Source organism: Microcaecilia unicolor, chromosome 7 (assembly GCF_901765095.1).
Source record: "Microcaecilia unicolor chromosome 7, aMicUni1.1, whole genome shotgun sequence".
NCBI classification, from domain to species: domain Eukaryota; kingdom Metazoa; phylum Chordata; class Amphibia; order Gymnophiona; family Siphonopidae; genus Microcaecilia; species Microcaecilia unicolor.
This window is the reverse complement of record NC_044037.1, coordinates 205,973,590-205,996,352: the sequence shown is the minus strand read 5'-3', so window position 1 is coordinate 205,996,352 and position 22,763 is coordinate 205,973,590. Positions and strand designations below refer to the sequence as shown.

The following is a 22,763-nucleotide window of genomic DNA, read 5'->3' as shown; positions in this document are numbered from 1 at the left end:
GGTACTGCAGCTAAGCCAGAACACTCTGAGAGGATCCTTCCTCAGGGCCTCCCTGTTCTGCTCTGCCAGAGGGCTTTTAACTTCCTGCTGTCTGCTTGACCCCCGCCCTTCTGGCCAAACAGGCTAACAACAAGCTAACATACCTGTTCTAAAAGTGGCACTGCTTCAATGAGGGAGTATTCCTAAGGAAACCCTGCTTTGTACCACCCATTCCCTCAAACACGCCTACTGTGAATTTTTACCTTGGAGGGATTTAAATGTCTCTATATCTCCCCATCCCACCTTTCTTCCAAAATATACATATTGAGAAGATGAAGGCCATTGACAATTTTAGTAGTGGCTCTCTGGACCAACACTATCCAGTTTATACCTCTTTGAAAGCTCCAAATGAAGTCTCAGAGACTTACAAGAAGGCGCTATCATCTCCTTTTTCTTGCCAGCTATTGCTCTCCTATGCATCCAAGAACCCCTCTAGCTTTTTGTGTTGCCTTTTCTATTTGTTTGGCTGCCTTAATACCAGGTACAACCAGTGCTCCAGAGCCCACTTTTCTTTCATGCACAGAAGAACTTCACCCTCTATACTATAAAGATCCCTTCAGATTTTGCAGCTCAAATGTATGACCCTGCATTTTACTGTCACACTCTAGGTCAGTGTTTTTCATTGCAAGGCCCAAGCACCAGTGGTAGCCTCCATTGATCCTAAAGTGTGGCTCTCTGACTCTTTCCCCAATGCACATTCTCTCCCTACCTTTTTCCTCAGTCTTGCTGCTGGCATTAACCTCCATAAGAGTTCTTCTGCTTAATATCTGTACAGTGTAGTTCTCACCGAGTATGAGCTATGTGCTGCCCAAAACCTTCTATTATCACAAGATAGAGCACCATGCAGTTGAAACCTACTGAGAGATATATGGTGCTAGAAGAAAACAGAATAGCTATTCAAAGGATGGCAAAGAGAAAGTATAGGGGAGGGGAGATCCAGCTTGAAGGAGATAGCGGTAGAGAAGAACTAAAGCAGAAGAGACCCCTTTTGCAAACAACAAACACACACACAAAAAGGGGGGAGTGACCACTGATGTTCCAACTCAGGGATATTTATTAATAAACCAAGAACACATATAAACACCCTACAGATGACTCGACGCAGGGTGTAGAGACATGAGGGTAGAGATAGATAGGGTACCCGCCGCTTTGTCTGGTGATGATCTTGGCATTCACATTGAACTTTTTTGAGAAACTGGCTCTCACTTGAAAAAATAGTGCAGACATCTGCTCTAGATCAATCTTCATGTTTCTCCATCTGGAAAGAATGCCTTAAAGAATCCCACTGGAAGTTGCAAACAAGGTCAGAGTAACTCCCGGATACAAGATTATACACCTATTGGTACCCTCTCTCCTACAATTAAAAATGTACCCTGCCATACCAAAATCACTTCTGTAACCTGCAAGTGGAAATGCTCTGAAACTGTTCATGGACACCAGGAAGGGTTCACATCCTCCATAACAGATGAGCTGCAATCCGTTCCATTAGTAGCTGAAGTATACAACATTTGAACCTATAACATCCTTGTTCACCCTGCTCGCCTGTCACCCTAGAAGAGTAGCACGCCTCATCTTTAACTTGTTACCATGCTGGCCAAAGTCATTTCCAGAGGTGGGAATTGTAAACTCAAAAAAAAAAATAAAAAAAGTCAGAGAATGTATTTTAGGTTATTCTCGTCTTAGTGCTCTCAACATGTTCACCTGTTCTGAAAGCAATTTTAAGTAAAATTGCATGCTAAAAATCTACAAAAGGTTTAAACAGATGGTCTCCTCAAGCAATTCTCCAGTGTCTGCATTACCCATCTAGAGACTGCATACTTTTTAGATCAGGGGTTCTCAATCCAGTCCTCAGGACATATCCAGCCAGTCAGATCTTCAGGATATCCACAATGAATATGCAAAAAATATCCTGAAAACTTGACTGCTGTGGGTGTACTGGAGACTGGGTTTGAAAGCCACTGTTTTAGAGACATTTTGTATTAGGTGATAATTTCTACATTTCCTTTTTGGAATTCAACTTTGGTACAATTTTAGTGAAGCTTCCAAAAGGCTCTAAAATCCCTCATAGACATGACAAAGTGCACCAATGGTTCCCCACTGTTATGCAACTGTGACATGAGAAGGAAAGCAACAGAATCAGTACAAACCCTTTTAAGTACATCAACTGCCTGCTTCTGCATTTTCTGCTCATTTTATACATTTTTTTAACTATTTCAACTCCATAACATTTTTTGCTAATTCATTTTAAATTAAGAAAAATAAATCCAAACTCTTCATTTCATACGTTAAAAAGAGAGACTGTACCTGTAGATTTCGTTTGCTTTTCCGGATGTTGTGTTGCAGCAGAAAGTTACTCTCCAATGCAAAACGGCTGTACTGGTCATCTAGCTGTGACAGGAGGTCATGGAACAGTAAGGTTGCAAAGGACACATTGGTGGCTGCATGTTCCCTAGAAGAGCACATAAGGAGCACTGACACATCTAAACTAGAAATATCAGAGGTAGCTGGACAGAAGATTAAGAACCTGGAAACAGAATTCCTAAACATCCATGGTTTAAAAGGTCAGAAAATCAAACCTTTGACAAAATATGACAAGGTTTGAAAAGGAGGATGTCCAAAAGCATTCCTTACTAGTACTGCAAATTCCACAATCTGTTGATGTGATTGAATGAAAGACATGAGAGAGAGAGAGAGAGAGAGAGACAGCTGTGGCAAAGGATCAATTTTCTGGGTGAGAAAGGCAAGGGGTGATTTTTTTTTTTTGCATGAGACAGAGGCTTCTTGTGTGTCAGTGAAACTGAGGCTTATGTTCTGTATATTGGAAAGGCAGCTGGAGTTGGTTTGTGTTGGAGACAGAGATGCTGTCACTGTATGGGTGTATATATGGGCTGGGATATACTGTATGTCGAGAGAGAGAGAGAGAGAAAAGCAGAGGAGGCAGCATGTATTTCTGTATGTCCAGGGCAATTTCCATCCATCTGCTTTTTGCTCTTACATGCAGAACTTTCCTTGATGGTTAATTTATGCGTGTAAGTCAGAAGCTCCCAAACTGTGCGCTGCACCACCCTGGTGCGCCGCAGCAAACTCTCAGGGGTGCCATGCAAATCCCTACCTCCCTCCCGCCATCACACGAACTACTATTGCTCCCCCAATCCAGCATCTGCCTCCTCTCTGTCCCCGCTCCCCTCACACATACCCATCCCTGCCACTGCCACTTCTCTAGATGACAAGCAGCGGAGGCATCAGCAAAACAACCTGCAGCCAAGCAGTGCCAGACTCTTCATATACACGGCTGATGATCCTGCCCCCTCGAACATCACTTCCTATTCTAGGGAACAGCTGGCAGCTGCTTGTATGGAGAGTCTGGTCCCACATGGTTGCAGCTTGTTTTGCCGCTGCTGCTGTGGGGGGATGGGATCGGAGAGAGGAGGGCAGACGCTGGATGGAAGGAGAGAGAGAAGGAGGGCAGACGCTGGATGGAAGGAGAGAGAGAAGGAGGGCAGACGCTGGATGGAAGGGGAGAGAGAAGGAGGGCAGACGCTGGATGGAAGGAGAGAGAGAAGGAGGGCAGACACTGGATGGAAGGGGAGAGACGGGCAGACGCTGGATGGAAGGGGAGAGAGAAGGAGGGCAGACACTGGATGGAAGGAGAGAGAGAAGGAGGGCAGACACTGGATGGAAGGAGAGAGAGAAGGAGGGCAGACACTGGATGGAAGGAGAGAGAGAAGGAGGGCAGACACTGGATGGAAGGAGAGAGAAGGAGGGCAGACACTGGATGGAAGGAGAGAGAGAAGGAGGGCAGACACTGGATGGAAGGAGAGAGAGAAGGAGGGCAGACGCTGGATGGAAGGAGAGAGAGAAGGAGGGCAGACACTGGATGGAAGGAGAGAGAGAAGGAGGGCAGACACTGGATGGAAGGAGAGAGAGAAGGAGGGCAGACACTGGATGGAAGGAGAGAGAGAAGGAGGGCAGACACTGGATGAAGGAGAGAGAGAAGGAGGGCAGACACTGGATGGAAGGAGAGAGAGAAGGAGGGCAGACACTGGATGGAAGGAGAGAGAGAAGGAGGGCAGACACTGGATGGAAGGAGAGAGAGAAGGAGGGCAGACGCTGGATGGAAGGAGAGAGAGAAGGAGGGCAGACACTGGATGGAAGGGAGAGAGAAGGAGGGCAGACAGCTGGATGGAAGGGGAGAGAGAAGGAGGGCAGACGCTGGATGGAAGGAGAGAGAGAAGGAGGGCAGACACTGGATGGAAGGGGAGAGAGAAGGAGGGCAGACACTGGATGGAAGGAGAGAGAGAAGGAGGGCAGACACTGGATGGAAGGAGAGAGAGAAGGAGGGCAGACGCTGGATGGAAGGAGAGAGAGAAGGAGGGCAGACACTGGATGGAAGGGGAGAGACGGGCAGACGCTGGATGGAAGGGGAGAGAGAAGGAGGGCAGACGCTGGATGGAAGGAGAGAGAGAAGGAGGGCAGACACTGGATGGAAGGGGAGAGAGAAGGAGGGCAGACACTGGATGGAAGGAGAGAGAGAAGGAGGGCAGACACTGGATGGAAGGGGAGAGACGGGCAGACGCTGGATGGAAGGGGAGAGAGAAGGAGGGCAGACACTGGATGGAAGGAGAGAGAGAAGGAGGGCAGACGCTGGATGGAAGGGGAGAGAGAAGGAGGGCAGACGCTGGATGGAAGGAGAGAGAGAAGGAGGGCAGACACTGGATGGAAGGGGAGAGACGGGCAGACGCTGGATGGAAGGGGAGAGAGAAGGAGGGCAGACACTGGATGGAAGGAGAGAGAGAAGGAGGGCAGACACTGGATGGAAGGAGAGAGAGAAGGAGGGCAGACACTGGATGGAAGGAGAGAGAGAAGGAGGGCAGACACTGGATGGAAGGGGAGAGACGGGCAGACGCTGGATGGAAGGGGAGAGAGAAGGAGGGCAGACACTGGATGGAAGGAGAGAGAGAAGGAGGGCAGACACTGGATGGAAGGAGAGAGAGAAGGAGGGCAGACACTGGATGGAAGGAGAGAGAGAAGGAGGGCAGACACTGGATGGAAGGAGAGAGAGAAGGAGGGCAGACACTGGATGGAAGGGGAGAGACGGGCAGACGCTGGATGGAAGGGGAGAGATGGGCAGACGTTGGATGGAAGGGGAGAGACGGGCAGACGTTGGATGGAAGGGGAGAGACGGGCAGGCATTGGATGGAAGGGGGGAGAGAAGGAGGGCATGCATGGGAATGCAGGTGTTGGTGGCTGAAGCATGCATTTGTTTGCGCAAGCAGCTTGGATCTCGAGCAGTCAACTTCTTCAGCTAGTGGGGCTTGGGCATTCCTGCCAGCGAAGGTAGGACTCAATGCTGTTGGGGGTGAGACATGAGAAGAAATGTGTAGCCTAGGTGCGCTGTGACCTGAGAAAGTTTGGGAACTACTGGTGTAAGTGAAAGTTATGAGCAAAAGTTGAAAAACCACACAGATGGGTAATTGGCCTTGACACAAAATGTTCCATAGTACTTACTTCACATGCATTTTTGCAGGAAACATTTACCAGTAGAAAAACAAGCACATGTCAGTGAGTCTGCATACCTTATACCAGCATTATGTTTCACTGTGAAAGAGCATGCATACTTTCGCTTTGAGAACTAGCGAAAAGCTGATGAGTAAGAAATATATGTAGACTCTGCTCTGATGTGGATACTTTTGACAACTGTATGTAAAAAAAAGGTTTACACTTTTTCTGAAATATCCATGCACAGATACGAATCAAGACCAACACAAAAGGTAGTTGGCATGTTGAAAGCTTAGTCTCAACAAGCAAAAAAAATGGATTATGGGGTGTGGTTGTTCAGACACAGATTCAATACACCATAAAGCTTCCAGTGTCATTTCAACACCAGAAGATTATTACGCTAAAGCTTAATGTTTCAAGTAGCAGACCCTCCAAGCCACAGAAATATTCGCATTTTCATAAGTAGATGACCAGGCCTTACTATGTTAAGTATGAAGGCTCGCCAGAGCATTCCTCTACTTGAGATGGGATGGTTTTAGGAAGAACAAAAAACTCCAGAATTCTCTCACCTATATTACCATGAGGGTCCCCTGTTACTCATTGTAAAAATATGAATATTTATCATATATGAGCGACACTGCTACTTGAAATACTGGCTCAAATATAATTTGGAGGGGAATCTCTTGTGCAACTAAAATAAAAATGTATTTGTCCACAAGTAATTTGGTAGCTTCATTCAAAAACAAAACAAAAAGAGACAGGACAATTCATAAAAGAGTGCTCACCAATCCTGGTTCTCCAGCCACTGTGCAAGATACTGCCGGATCTCCATTGGAAAGCTGTCATCATAAAGCTGGTGAACTTGTTCCAAGAATTTACAGTCAAGTTGCTGCAGTTGATACCACTGATTCATACTGTCCAAACCACAGAATACGTTGCGTAAGAAAATGATTCAAAGTAGTTAAAATGCAAGCAGACCATGAGGAGCTGCAAGAAAACTTTGTGTCACAGAGGATATTTAATACGGCAGGATGCAAAGTGATATATATGATGATAAATAATTCTAAGAACATAATGCTGGGTTCCATATTAGGCCTTACCACCCAAAACAAAGAACCTGAAGTCATGAAGGTAATATTCAGTGTGCAATGGCAATCAAACAGAAACCCTGAGAAAATGAACTAGAAAACAGAGAGAAAAGGAACAAAATGATTGTAAGGATAGAATGGCTCCCTTATGAAGAAAGGCTAATCAGATTAGGGCTCGCTGACTTGAAGGAGAGTCAGCAGAGCAAGGATATCAATACAGGTATCCCTAAAGTCCTTGCAGTATGAGGCAAACCTTGTTTCACAGCCTTTCCAGCACTGGAACTGCCCTGGAAACTGTACTTGGATGCAAGCATCTGAATCAGAATTCTGAGCTCAGGGCTAGACAGCCTGAGGCCCTGTGGGGCAAGGGCTTCCTAGAAACTAACACAGTCAGGAGTCAAGTAAAATAAGGGAGGAATTCATCAAGATGTGGTAAAAGACCACCTTTTACCACACTTTGATTCCCCATGGGCTTCAGCAACCTGCAGGATCCCGGTACTGCAGCGCTGAATCCTACCATACAAAATAACACTGCTTGCAAGCCACTTCGCAAGCAGCGTTATTCCCATGGCCCAATGCTCCCGGGCCACATGGAGAGGGTCCTCCCCAATCCTGCCTGCATCCCAACCTGCACATCCCAGCCACCCCCTCCCAGGGGCTACTTATGAAACCGCACTGGTGGTCCAGGGAGGGGGGATCTGGGGGAGTCCCAAGGGTCTTCAGGCAGGAGCAATGCCCAGTCACTCCTGCCCAGTCTGGCTCCTCCCTGTACATGGCACAACTATCACTAGGGGCACCATTTGCAGAGAGGAGCTGGACTGGGCCTCGCTCCTGCCCAATGGCCCTTGGAGCCACCCCCAGACCACCAATGCAGGTTCACAGCAAGTCCCGGGAGGGGAGTGGCTGGGACATGTGTGTATGGGGGATTTTAGGTGAGGAGGAGCAGACAGGATTGGGGAGACCCTTTCCATGCAGTCTAATGGTCTCAGGCAGTAAATATCATAAAGCTGGGGTTATTTTATCGTGTATTTAGAGCCCTAACGCAACTTGCGGTGTATCAGCACAAGTCTCATTGGGGTATTTGAATAGTAATGCAAATGAAACCCTGCATTTGCATATTTGCATCTCATTACTAATGAACCCACGGTAACTAAACAATCGCCACAGTATTTTAAGTCAGGCAGGGTTTGAGCCCTTTAGGGCACAATAATGGCTAAATAATGAGTGTTAAGGCCCTAACCCCTCTTGATGAAACCCTCTCTAAGTGTACTCAAATGTTGGCAAGAAGGGAACTGATGTGCATCTGGTCATCATGATTCAAGACTAGGGTTACTAGATTGAACCAGTCCAGGTTTTAAATCTATTAAAAGCAATGGAAATAAAATAGGGCTGGTTTAATTTGTCCTCCATGACCTGGAGCCGTCTGGTAACCCTATCCAGGACTAAGGAAAGAGAAGGTTTTTCTGAGGAACACATTTCTATCACCTTTTACCCAATCAGTGGTACAGGCCAAGAACCAAACTGAAAGGCTGGATCCGTTGGGAGCTAACACAGTTGAGGTCTGACAAGAGAGGTACCCTGTAGTAATCGAGGAGGAGTTCTAAGTGTGCCAGAAAACATAAGGCCATATTACCAGGAGAAAGAAGGCAACTGTTTATCTAAAACACCTTGAACTACCTGTTCATACCATCTGGAATTTTACTTAAAGATATCATATATTAACTGATCTGAATTTGTTCAGTAAAATGGAGTTAATACACAGCGCTGTACAAATAGATTGTGAGCCCCCTAGGGACATATAAGTTTTTCTACCTGGGGCAATGGAGGGTTAAGTGATTTCCCAAGCAGCTGCAGTGGGAATCGAACCCAGGTAGCCAGGATCAGAGCCCGATGCACTAACCGTTAGGCCACTCCTCCACCAGCATGAGCTGTGGAGTTACTCCCAAGAACCCCCTCACCCAGGTCTGTATTGATGAGCAATATTCTTCCAGCATTTAGTAAGCACTGCCTAAACATAGAAGCATATGCAGACCCACTGATTATACAAAACCTATATGTATAAGCAACCATATTCTGCCACTGCATATACTGATTCATACGTTAAACTATGCTACGCAGTTAATACCCACTTTTTGTCCATCATAGCTAAACATTTAGGGGTAGATTCAAGAAAGGCCACCAGAAGTTAAGCACAAAAAAAAAAACAAAAAACTGAGTGAGGTCCAGGGGCGTATCTGAACTTCAACGGTAGGGGGGGGCCAGAGCCGAGGAGAGGGGGCACATTTTAGCCCCCCCCCCCCCCCCCCCGCTGAAGACAAAGACGACAACGCCACCACCCCCCCCCCCCGACTACTTTAAACCCTCCCCTCTCGCGGAAGACAGCTCCAACTACTTTGAACCCCCCCTCCTCCTGCCGTCACTCCGCCATCGCGCCTCACCTCCCTTTGCTGGCAGGGGTTGGCCCACCAGCCGAAGTCTCCATTCTTCCTTCCTTCCTTTGGTCACTCCGCCGTCGCGTCTCACCTCCCTTTGCTGGCGGAGGACCCCAACCCCCGCCAGCCAAAGTCTCTGTCCTTCCTTCCTTCCTTCGTTTGGGTTTGGTGGTTTCTGACGTCCTGCATGCTGCCACCTTAAGCTCATCAGACACAATCACCCCAAGTCCGCTCTTCTTTCGTACACAGAAGCTCTTCACTCCCTATACTATACCATTCCCCTGGGTTTTTGTGACCCAAGTACATGACCTTGCATTTCTTATCATTAAATCTTAGTTATCCATTTTTGGACCATTCTTCAAGCTTCGCCAGATCCTCCTTCCTCATGCTATCCACATCCTCTGGGGTGTCCACCCTATTACAGAGTTTGGTATCGTCCACAAAGAGAAAAACCTTACCAGACAGCCCTTCCACAATATCACTCACAAAGATGTTAAAAAGAGCCAGCCCAAGGACCAATCCCTGCAGTACACCACTTGTAACATCCTTTTCCTCAGAGCAAACTCCATTTCCCAATACCCTCTGTCTCCTTCCGTTTAACCAGTTTTTAACCCAGTCAGTTTTAGGTCCCATACCGAGGGCATTCAGTTTACTTATCAGTCGCCTGTGTGGAACCGTGTCAAAGGCTTTGCTAAAATCTAAGTACACCACATCTAGCGCCCACCCCACATCCAACTGTTTGGTCACCCAGTCAAAGAAGTCAATCAGATTTGTCTGACATGATCTGCCTCTAGTGAAACCATGCTACCTCGGGTCCTGCAGTCCATTTGATTTGAGAAACCTCACAATCCTCCGCTTTAGAAGTGTTTCCATTAGTTTACTCACCATTGAGGTCAGACTGACCTGTCTATAATTCACAATCTCCTCCTTGCTTCCGTTCTTGTGCAGAGGGACCACATCTGCCCTTCTCCAGTCCTCTGGGACCATTCCAGATTCTAGGGAAGCACTGAACAGGTCAGACAACGAAGCCGCCAGAGTTCCATGAGTACCCTCAGATATATTACATCAGGCTCCATTACTTTGTCTACTTTTAGTTTAGCCAGCTCCTCATGTACACTGTCTTCCAAGAATCGATCCTGGTCTACCTGGTAACAGCAGTTAGCGTATCTGGGTTTAAAAAAGGTTTGGACAAATTCCTAGAGGAAAAGTCCATAATCTGTTATTGAGACATACATGTGAAGCAACTGCTTGTCCTGGGATTTGTAGTATGGAGAGCTGCCACGATTTGGGTTTCTGCCAGGTACTTGTGACCTGGCTTGGCCACTGTTTGGAAAATAGGATACTGGGACAGATGGACCATTGGTTTGACCTAGTATGGCTACTCTTATGTTCATCCTCATTAACATTTGCAGTCCTGCCCCTGGCCTTTAATCCTTGAATACTGAACAGAAATATTTGTTTAGCAGTTCAGTTTTACCCTTTATCATTTTTTACATATTCCTCCCCCTCAGCCTTGAGCCTCACAATGCAATTATGGTACTTCCTCCTGTCACTTAAATGTCTTGTCCCACAATTTTACCGTATTGGCTATCTTTTCCTCCGTTTGCCTCTTTGCTTTCCTGACTGCATTTCCAGCTTTTCTAAGTATTTTTGCCTGTCTTCCTCTTTCTGAGTCATCTTGTAATGTATAAAGGCTAACCTTTTTTCCCTTACCTTTTCAGCTACTACTTTCGAGAACTAGAGTGGCTTTCTTTTCCTCTTACTTTTATGTCATTTTCTAACATAAAAGTTTGTTGCCTTTAGAATAGATCCTTGCAGTTTCGCCCACTGATGTTCTACTTCCTTCAGCTGTTTCCATCCAACAAACTCTTCCCTGACAAATTCCCCCAGCTCAGTAAAGTTACTTCTTTTGAAATCTAGGACCTTTAATCTTTCTCCTCCTGCGTCTTAATATTAAACCTCGCCATCCAGTTGTCACTGAATATCAAATGATCTCCCATCGTAACACTGGAAACATTCTCCCCATTTGTAAGCACCAGGTCTAGAATCGCTCCATCCCATGTTGGTTCCGTCACCCACTGCTGGAACAATTCTTCCTGTAGAGAATCTAAAATCCCTTTGCTTCTAGACAAATGCCCCAAACATGCTCCCTTCACTCTATATATATAAATGAATTATCTTTTAAATTCTATAAAAGTCACTAAAAATTACATGTGCAAAATTTGAAGGCACGCACCCAATTTGCATGGGCAATCTAATTGACTGAGCCAATTAGCTCTAATAGAGATTTTAATTACTGGTGCTAATTGGACTTAATTAAAATTTACATCCATAAATTTTAAGCGTGGGTCCAAAAAGGGGGCGTGGCCATGGGAAGATCAGGGGCTTTCCTTTAATTTATGCATATTATAGAATAAAGGTGATCGGCGCCTAATTCAGGCACAGAAATTTACACCAAGGTTTCGTTGGTGTTAATAGTCACACCTAGATGTAGTCGTGATTCCTGGCACTAAGTGCTGCAGAATTTAGTCCTAAATGTCCAACCAGAGGTGTTGCCAGCGAGGCTTCGGGGGCCTGGTCCCACCCCACTTTGGGCTCAGGCCCCCTCTGCTTTAATGGCTGGCAGGGATGGCCAGATCCTGCCAGCTGAAGGGGTCTCCTGTACGAGTCCCTGCCCATGCTGTCTGAGCAGTGCTTAAACTGGCCAGCGTGCATCAGCCGCTGATGCCAGAACTCTTACATAAGCTCAGCAACCAACACTAAACTGAGCATGCACAGGAACGCTGGTGTCAGCAACTGAAGCACACCACCGACTTTAGCACTGCTCTGGCTGCATATGTGGGGTCTTGCACAGGAGAACTCTTCAGCTGGTGGGCTTGAATATCCCCATCAGCAAAGATATCGTTTATTTATCTTGCTATACCATTTCAAGTTGGAGTTACAAACAAAAACGGTTTACATGGTAATATAAATCATAATAGAAAACAATCATCAAAGAACTCCATCGAATAGATAGGAAAGCAAACAAACATTCATTCTTAAAAATAGAAAAACACCAAGTCACACTAATACAATCATTCCTAACAAATACATAAAAAATATATATGTTCTGCATACTTAGTAGATAGGTATTTTGCATATTTTAACATGGGATGGGGAGAACCTCCATAGATGCCAAGGGGACCAATCTACTCAGTACCAGCTCCACCCCACCCTTTGCTCAACCCAGCTCCACACACAACTTCACCCATTTCTCTGCCCCCAGCACAGCTGATTCACAGCCAGTGGCTACAGCAGTAGGCTCCTAATACAGTAGCAGCAGGAAGTGCCTTCATAAAACGTAATCTCCTACTGCCGTGCGGCGTGTAATAAGCGGTAGTAGGAGATGGTGCTTTATGAAGGCGTTTCTGCTGTCGCTGGACGGAAGGCCACTCAGCGGGAGATCCCGATTTCTCGGTGGGAAATGACCCACAAAAGTGAGAGACTTGGCAGGTCTGAACCTCTGAGCCCCCTCCAAAATGGACTTCTGGCTACGCCACTGTGTCCAGCACTATACTTAGAATGTCACTGGATTTAAAAAAATAAAAAGTATATACATTCTGTGTCACTGCTAAAGATAGGAGTGATTTTGAATATCAGCTCCAACAGTTTTAAACTATCTACACTTGTAATCAGCCCCGGACACAAGAAAAGAGACTAGAAAAATCAGCGACCAAAGAGAGAAAGGCTAATCCTAATATTGACAAGGCCTTGGCACAGAGTTCAATGCCACACCACCATCCTGACTTCCTGGTTAAACCGGATGAGGGGCTCATAGCAAGGTGGGGGGCAGCACTAGGAGAACCTTAGGGGTAAAAGAGTGGATATGCCCATAAACATAAATCTAATTAACTACTACTACTATTTAGCATTTCTATAGCACTACAAAGCGTACGAAGCGCTGCACAAACATAGAAGACAGACAGTCCCTGCTCAAAGAGCTTACAATCTAGTAGACAAAAAATAAAGCAAACAAATCAATTAATGTGTAGAGGAAAGAGGAGAGGAGGGTAGGTGGAGGCAAGTGGATACAAGTGATTAAGAGTCAACAGCAATGTTAAAGAGGTGGGCTTTCAATCTAGATTTAAAGATGGTCAAGGATGGGGCAAGACGTAGGGGCTCAGGAAGTCTATTCCAGGCATAGGGCGCAGCAAGACAGAAGGAGCGAAGTCTGGAGTTGGCGGTAACGGAGAAGGGAACAGATAAGAAGGATTTATCCAGGGAATGGAGTGCACGGGAAGGGGTGTAGGGAAGGACGAGTGTGGAGAGATACTGGGGAGCAGTAGAGTGAGTATATTTATAGGTTAGTAGAAGAAGTTTGAACAGGATGCGAAAACGGATAGGGAGCCAGTGAAGCGACTTGAGGAGAGGGGTAGTATGAGTAAAGCGACCCTGGCGGAAGACAAGACGGGCAGCAGAGTTTTGGAGACTGGACTGGAGAGGGGAGAGGTGACTAAGTGGGAGGCCAACAAGAAGCAGATTACAGTAGTCCAAACGAGAGGTGACAAGGATGTGGATGAGGGTTTTGGTAGAGTGCTCAGAAAGAAAGGGGCGGATTTTACGGATGTTGTAAAGAAAGAAATGACAGGTCTTGGCGGTCTGCTGGATATGAACAGAGAAAGAGAGAGAAGAGTCAAAGATAACCCCAATTTAAATAATTAAGGTATATTGGTTGCTTTATGTATAAATGATTGGTTTGATTTATCCTAAGTAATTTTGATTTAGTGTTAGTAATAGAGGACTTAGGTAGTTTATTTGGTTTTTTTCTTCCGTTTGAGTAGAGAATTAAATATGTACGCCAGACACATATACTAGTATTTTAAGAAAAGGAGGTGCCTTCTTACCATTTTATCTTAGGTGCCCGGTTATAAAATTACTCAGCCTATAATTAGATGCACAGAGGGTTTAACCAACCTATAATTATATGCACAGAAGGTGCCTGGTGGGAGCCTATTCTATAAATAAACTTAGGTCCCAACTTTCCTTTATAGAAAACTAGCATAACAGCAAAAATACACTCCTATAATTTAGGTGTGAGCACTTACACCAGGCAAAGAGCTGACATAACTGCTGCCCTTAAGTTGATTCATTCATTTCAGATATTTATATACCACTTAGACCTAAGCGGTTTACAGTTTAATTTTACAGGTACTGGACCTGTCCAGATTGTACTACTGTTGTACCACTAATCATTAGGCCAGTCCTCCACTCGTGGTAATATGTGAGCAAAGGCAGTTAATAAATCCAAATAAATAAATAAATAAGCTTACAATATTCAGAAGGAACTTCCAGGATTTATCCTGTCAGGTGCCATAACATGAGTGAACCAATCCTCACCCCCCCCCCCCCCCCCACACACACCTAACATACTCCCCCTTTTACAAAGCCACACTAGCAGCTGCTGGTGTGGTAATGCCAACACAGTCCACAGTGAATGGGCTAAGTCAGCATAGTTGCACTGCTCTGTAAAAGGGGGGGGGGGGGAGATAGTGACAAAGGTGCAGACTCAGAACCATTATAAGGCAAAGAGACAGAGGAGGTGATTGGTGCATGGGGTACATTGTGTAAAAAAGAGAAAGCATCAGGAGTGGGTCTCTTGACAAGGTCAGCATTTTGTTAGAGACCAGATGGTGCAAGTGTTTTTTGTGAGGGAGAGAGCTTTACTTCAGATTTTTCCCCTCAACCCCAAGGTTTTGTTTTTGTGCTGCCATATTTGCTGGGATGTGTGGGGCGCGGTAGCTGGTTTCCGGGAGAGCTTTTTTTCTGGGGGTTCCAGTGGAGTTTCCTGCTCTGTGCTGTCAGGTTTAAGTCAGAGGCTCAGTCTGCTTTCCCACAATGTTTAGCTGTGCAGGGCTATGTTTGGCTGAAAGAGTCCCTGAGGTCTCAGTGCCTATGGGTTCTGTCCAGTTGTTTTGGAGAATTTTAGCGAGTTTGTGGTGGGTTCTAGGATTTGGGGGTAAGGGTACCAGATTTTTGGTTTGCAAATCTAGGACACCAGAGTGGGGCATGACCTCTCTGGGTAACTTTCCACTATAAAACTTATGAAGAAATGTCATTTTTAATTAAATTGTATCAAACTATTTTTAACACACAATACAATAAAAGCACTTCCTGGACTGAAAAACAGGAATTCAACCTACAAAAAGGCAGCACTGCAAATATTACATCAGAATGTAGAACACCAATACCTCTCCTACTAGAACTGAGAAAGCTGGACTGCTACAGATTTCAACACTGAAATTGTGTGCTAGCAGAATCATTCACCTCAGTCACACATGCAAAATACAAAGCTGCCCTGTCTTAAGCCCATAGCTAACTGAAGCTGTAAAATTTTGGACTGTCAAGAGCATATGCCTCGTAGCACTATAGAAATGATAAATTGCAGTAGTAGTAGTAAATCTACCCTATGTTCCTACTGGCTGAGGTCAGTAGAACCTCCAGACCTAGCAAGCAAAAGCAGTGTTCATACAATCTAGCACCTTAACAAATCTGCAGCTTTGTATGTGCAGTGAATCAAATGGTGAAAGAATGCATGCAGAGCCTCGTTATTCCATGCACCTCTATAGTAACAGAGTGTAAAGTGCTTAATCGGTTAAAAATACTTACATTATATTACCTATACTTTTAAGTACGTAAATATGGGTGCATTAACAAATTAAACCTCAGAACAAAACTGCCATCTGTTTGTCTGGTATTATGACCTGTTCCCCTCCAATCCAAACCAGAGGATCAAGCATTAATATCCACAGTTTAGACCACTGGGTTAGAGGCTAGCTAGAGCATTACCTGATGTAATAAAACTGTTTTTGTTTTCTATTACCTCAGGATAGTTGGATAGTATGATGACATGCTCGTCATTTCAGGGAAGCGAAGAGTTAAAGCAAACTTCAGCAGCCTTTCTATTCTTTTTTTCTGTGCTCCCAGTGAAAGACAGACTACAAACAGGAAGTGTTAGGCTGTTACGAGAGCTGGTACCACTACGCAACAAACCATGCTGCAGCTCCGGAACAAGATGATTAGTTCCCTGCTAAGTGGTGATAGTAGTGGAACAGCACAGGCAGAATAAAGTTTAAAAAAACAAAAAAAAACACAGGGGGCGCGGCCTAAGGAGAACAGACAACCGTGAGTGATCAGGGAGTGTGGCAAGAAATGGTGTGCAGAGACGAAGAGGCGGAGAACTCAGAGCTGAAACAAGCTGCACAGAAAAGCAGCAAGAGAAATAATTTGAGCGCCTTTGTTCCCAATGAAATCGGGGACCAGAAGCAGCCCAGAATTAACCATTGAGCAAAATAAGCACTTTAAGGCACCACAGAGTTTTTTTCCCCCTAGCTGTCATGCCCTTAACTCTTTCACTGCCATCTGCCACACCTGTTATCCAACATGAATTTCACTGTTTTTCTAAGCATTATAAACATATGACGTTTGGCATATAATAATTTATATTTCTCAGCACATTGAGTCTTAGGGTCCTGTTACTAAGTCATGCTAATGTTTTTAGCATGCGCTAATGATTAGTACACGCTAAACGCTAAGTCGCCCATAGAAACATATGAGCGACTCTAGTGTTTAGTGCGTGCTAAAAACGCTAGCTCACCTTAGTAAACAGGGCCCTTAGTGTGTTTTCAGTTAAGCAATAGAAGGACTGAGGGCATCAGCTGGACTTAATCTGGCCATGACAGAAGGTGATTTTAATTGGTGGTGTCGGGGACCAGGGGCGTATCTGAAAGTCGGCGGTAGCGGGGGCCGAAGCCAGAGTGAGGGGGCACATTATAGCCCCCCCCCAGCCGCCGCCATTTCCGACCCCCCCCCCCCGCCGCCGTGGGTACCTTTGCTGGTGGGGGACCCCAACCCCCACCAGCCGAGGTCCGCTTCCTCCTGCCGCTGCGAGGTTTTTTAAGTTCTTCATCGGGATTCGTCCTCCATCACTCTGTGCTGCTGTTCAAAGAAGCTGCTAGCTGAATGCAGTTTCGGACTGAGTCTGACGTCGCTGCTGCACGTTGTACGTGCAGGACGTCAGACTCATGTACAACGTGCAGCAGCGACGTCAGACTCAGTCCGAAACTGCATTCAGCTAGCAGCTTCTTTGAACAGCAGCACAGAGTGACGGAGGACGAATCCCGATGAAGAACTTAAAAAACCTCGCAGCGGCAGGAGGAAGCGGACCTCAACTGGTGGGGGTTGGGGTCTCCCACCAGCAAAGGTACCCACGGCGGCAGTAGGGGGGTCCAGGGTGAAATCTGCGGGGGCCCAGGCCCCTGTGGCCCCACGCAGATACGCCCCTGTCGGGGACACTACTTCAGAATCAAGGATGTTGGCTAACTCTACCCTATTTCTTTAACTGTAAATCTTTTAGGTGTTGGTTTGCATATCCTACATAAAACATGTTTGGAACATGGTAGCAGAGGTGTCAGAATAAAAAGCCGTTTTTACAGTTGAGGAGGTTCATAGAGATACATTAATAAAAAAAAGCTTGACTGGGAAAAATTTATTAAGAAAAATCAATTTTGGGTCAATATTCTGCTAGCAGCAATTGGTGTTTCTTTAAACACTGGCCATCACTAACTAAATTAGACCTGGGTATTCAGTGCCAGGCTCTATTTGATCACTGGAACTGAATATCCGGGTCTTTGATGATATCTGGAATTTATATGGGTTTGGCCGATATTCAGTACCATACCTACAAAGCTAACTAAGCAAAGTTAGAACTGCCTTTTGTGTGGTCACAGGTGACTAGTTAGCTATGCAACTCCTCACTGATTATCGCTGGTGTCCACATAACTCCATCTCTAGGCACCCCAGCACAAATAGATACAGTGGGGGAAATAAGTATTTGATCCCTTGCTGATTTTGTAAGTTTGCCCACTGACAAAGACATGAGCAGCCCATAATTGAAGGGTAGGTTATTGGTAACAGTGAGAGATAGCACATCACAAATTAAATCCGGAAAATCACATTGTGGAAAGTATATGAATTTATTTGCATTCTGCAGAGGGAAATAAGTATTTGATCCCCCACCAACCAGTAAGAGATCTGGCCCCTACAGTCCAGGTAGATGCTCCAAATCAACTCGTTACCTGCATGACAGACAGCTGTCGGCAATGGTCACCTGTATGAAAGACACCTGTCCACAGACTCAGTGAATCAGTCAGACTCTAACCTCTACAAAATGGCCAAGAGCAAGGAGCTGTCTAAGGATGTCAGGGACAAGATCATACACCTGCACAAGGCTGGAATGGGCTACAAAACCATCAGTAAGACGCTGGGCGAGAAGGAGACAACTGTTGGTGCCATAGTAAGAAAATGGAAGAAGTACAAAATGACTGTCAATCGACAAAGATCTGGGGCTCCACGCAAATCTCACCTCGTGGGGTATCCTTGATCATGAGGAAGGTTAGAAATCAGCCTACAACTACAAGGGGGGAACTTGTCAATGATCTCAAGGCAGCTGGGACCACTGTCACCACGAAAACCATTGGTAACACATTACGACATAACGGATTGCAATCCTGCAGTGCCCGCAAGGTCCCCCCTGCTCCGGAAGGCACATGTGACGGCCCGTCTGAAGTTTGCCAGTGAACACCTGGATGATGCCGAGAGTGATTGGGAGAAGGTGCTGTGGTCAGATGAGACAAAAATTGAGCTCTTTGGCATGAACTCAACTCGCCGTGTTTGGAGGAAGAGAAATGCTGCCTATGACCCAAAGAACACCGTCCCCACTGACAAGCATGGAGGTGGAAATGTTATGTTTTGGGGGTGTTTCTCTGCTAAGGGCACAGGACTACTTCACCGCATCAATGGGAGAATGGATGGGGCCATGTACCGTACAATTCTGAGTGACAACCTCCTTCCCTCCGCCAGGGCCTTAAAAATGGGTCGTGGCTGGGTCTTCCAGCACGACAATGACCCAAAACATACAGCCAAGGCAACAAAGGAGTGGCTCAGGAAGAAGCACATTAGGGTCATGGAGTGGCCTAGCCAGTCACCAGACCTTAATCCCATTGAAAACTTATGGAGGGAGCTGAAGCTGCGAGTTGCCAAGCGACAGCCCAGAACTCTTAATGATTTAGAGATGATCTGCAAAGAGGAGTGGACCAAAATTCCTCCTGACATGTGTGCAAACCTCATCATCAACTACAGAAGACGTCTGACCGCTGTGCTTGCCAACAAGGGTTTTGCCACCAAGTATTAGGTCTTGTTTGCCAGAGGGATTAAATACTTATTTCCCTCTGCAGAATGCAAATAAATTCATATACTTTCCACAATGTGATTTTCCGGATTTAATTTGTGATGTGCTATCTCTCACTGTTACCAATAACCTACCCTTCAATTATGGGCTGCTCATGTCTTTGTCAGTGGGCAAACTTACAAAATCAGCAAGGGATCAAATACTTATTTCCCCCACTGTAAGTGCTCCAGCGGTCAAAGCCAATATTTAGCCACACTTTCCAGTTAAGCGCCACTGAATATCAGCAACTTGGCCACCCAGCACAATTTAAACCCCTTGCTTTTAACCGAGTCCTATAGACAGGAGGAGATAGGGAAGACACTCTTCACAGTCATCCAGCTGAGTAACTATAGAGCTGCCAGCTAGACTGGCCTGGGTGAAAAGAAAACTGTCCCCCGTCAAAGCAGGTATACCTGACCGTCTAGCCTCTGCAGCAACAAACTCAAAGTACAGCAATAAAACTCAAAGTACTGGATTTCAGATGTACTGATTTTGGTAAAATGAGGAAATACCTGAAGAAGCAGCTGATGGCAGGGGTAGGCATTGCAGAAGCATCCGGGCCAAAGTTTCAGCCTGCCTGTCCGACACTGCTTCCTGGATGTCTCACCGCCATCTGAAGCTAAACATGACCAAAACTGAGCTTCTTATCTTTCCACCTAAACCGACCTCTACTCTCCCCTCATTCTCTATTTCTGTGGATAATACGCTCATCCTTCCCGTCTCATCAGCACGTAACCTTGGAGTCATCTTCGACTCCTCCCTCTCCTTCTCTTCACATATTCAACAGACTGCTAAAACCTGTCATTTCTTCCTCTATAACATCACCAAAATTTGCCCTTTCCTTTCTGAGTACGCAACTAGAACCCTCATCCACAGTCTTATCACCTCCCGCTTAGACTACTGCAACTTGCTTCTCACAGATCTCCCACTAAGCCATCTCTCTCCTCTTCAATCTGTTCAAAATTCGGCTGCACGCCTAATATTCCGCCAAAGTCGTTATGCTCATATTAGCCCTCTCCTCAAGTCACTTCATTGGCTCCCTATCCGTTTCCACATACAGTTCAAACTCCTCTGACTTACAAATGCATTCACTCTGCAGCTTCTCAGTACCTCTCCACTCTCATCTCTCCCTACACTCCTCCCCAGGAACTCCGCTCGCTGGGAAAATCTCTCTTATCTGCACCCTTCTCTTCCACCGCTAACTCCAGACTCCTTGCCTTCTATCTTGCCGCACAGTATGCCTGGAATAGACTTCCTGAGCCAGTACGTCAAGCCTCATCTCTGGCCATCTTCAAATCTAAGCTAAAAACCCACCTTTTCAATGCTGCTTTCAACTCCTAACCCCTACTCACCTTTTCAAAACCCTCACCTTTTCATACTCCCTTCAACTGTCCCTTATCCCTGATATGTCCTGTCTGTCTGTCCTAATTAGATTGTAAGCTCTATCGAGCAGGGACTGTCTCTCCATGTTCTAGTGTAAAGCGCTGCGTACGTCCGGTAGCGCTATAAATTATTTTCTATACCTTTTTTGTCTGGCCATTTACTTTTTCTAATTGTGTTGGTCCCAGTCTCTTGATTCTGCTTTCCTTTGTCTTCTCTTATCTCTCATGGCAGGGTTTCCTGTCCATTTGTCATTTTTCTCTCCTTTTTCTTTGTTTTCTTCAATGTATTTTACTGCCTCTCTCTCTGTCCAGATTTAATTCATTCTTACTATCCATTCTTTAATTTCCCTCTTTTTACTTCATCTACATATGGCTTTTTATCTTTTCCTCACTTTTGTTCTCCCCATGCCCCTTATTCTCCAGTCTTTCACTGACTCTATCCTCTCCCCCTTTCCATCCAGCATCTCCTCTTTCTCTCCCCATCGTTCCAGTGTCTCCCCCTCTTTCTCTCTGCATCCTTCTATCCAGCGTATCCTCTTTCTCTCCCTATCCTTCCATCCAGCACCTTCCCTCTTTCTCTCCTACCCTTCCATCCAGTGTTATCCCTCTTTCTCTCCCAATCCTTCCACCCATTGTCTCCCTCATCTCCCCTTCCTTCTAGTCAGTTCTCTCTCTCTCTCTCTACCCTTTTCCATTCAGCATGTCCTCCTTCTCTCCCCCATCCTTCCAGTGTCTTTCCTCTTTCTCTCCCTATCCTTCCAACCAGTGGCTTCCCTCTTTCTGCCCCCTCCTTCCAGCATTTTCCCTCTCTCTCCCTCCTTTCATCTAGCATTTCTCTGTCTGACCAGCTAGGGTCTTCCCCAGTTTCTCCCCATGTGTCTCCCCAGCAGTTTCTCTTTCTCCTGCCCTTTTCCATGTCCCCTCTTTCTCTCCCCATCTTTCCACTCATCTCTCTCTCTTTACCCCTCTTCCATCGAGCATCTTCCCTCTTTCTGCGCCCTCCTTCTACCATTTTTCCTTTCTCTCCCTCCTTTCATCCAGCATTTCTCCTCTTTCTCTCTCCATCTGACCAGCTAGGGTCTCCTTCTTGCTCCCAACAGCTTGTCTCTCTCTTGCCCTTTTCCATGTCCCCTCTTTCTCTCCCCAACTTTCCACTCTTTCTCTCTGTACCCCTCTTCCATCCAGCATGCCCACTCTTTTTTCTTTTTCTCCCCTATGCTCTCTCCATTTATCACCTTCTGCCTCCCCCTACCCTTTCCACTCAGTACCCCGTACTTCCTAGCCGCTGCTGCTTCTCCCGATGTCGCAGCAGTGGAACCAGTAACACAAGAAAAAGTAGTGCGGGGCCCCAGCAGCCTTCAGGCATACACTGATGGCTCTGTCAATTTCCATTTCCGGAGGCAGAGGACCGACAGAGCCGACAGCACATGCCTGAAGGCTGCTGCGGCCCCGCGCTTGTTTTTCTTGTTTTGCTGCAGCTGTTCATCATGAGAGACGCGGCGGCAACAGCAGTAGATCCCCTGGCACGGTGTGTCTCAGTGGGAGACCTTCCTGCATTGGCAGGAGTGCAGGAGAGGATCCGCCAAAGCGGGAGACTTGGCAGGTTTGTGGTGCATTTGGCGCAGCCTCGTAGTCTTTCTCCTACGCAGCACAACATCTGAGTCTCTCTCCCATTCTGGCACACACGCAGTTCCTTTCTGAGTCTCCCTCCCACCGTCGCACACACAGTGCATTTTGGCTATTGGAGCACATTCCTGAAAAAATCAGCTGAGCACAGCTGTTGAGGTAAATGAGGAAGGAGAGGGAGAGTGAAACTAGGGGAAGGCATGAGAGTATTTATTTTTCTGTCTGGGCTATGCTGCTGCACTGGTTAACCAGGGGCTGGTGCCATTTTGAAATATGGCCCGTGCCACAAAATGGGATATGGTGCAGGGTAATAGCACTGGATGACAGTGGTATGTTCTAGACTGGGGTGTGCATCAGAAGGGCTGTCTTTAACAGAGATGGTAAAACCTTGTCCTGCAATGATGCATTTAACACACCACGATCATCTAGGACA

General features: G+C 46.1%; 1 protein-coding gene across 1 annotated transcript in view; it reads right to left on the bottom strand.

Annotated features, from left to right (window-relative positions):
• STAT1 (signal transducer and activator of transcription 1) overlaps positions 1–16,043 on the bottom strand; it is a 150,537-nt gene extending 134,494 nt beyond the window's left edge. Inside the window, 3 exon segments of the mRNA XM_030208870.1 lie at positions 2,344–2,488; positions 6,324–6,452; positions 15,918–16,043. Coding sequence (XP_030064730.1) covers positions 2,344–2,488; positions 6,324–6,452; positions 15,918–15,955 — 312 coding nt within the window. The 5' untranslated portion in view covers positions 15,956–16,043.
• Between the last annotated feature and the right edge of the window lie 6,720 nt (positions 16,044–22,763).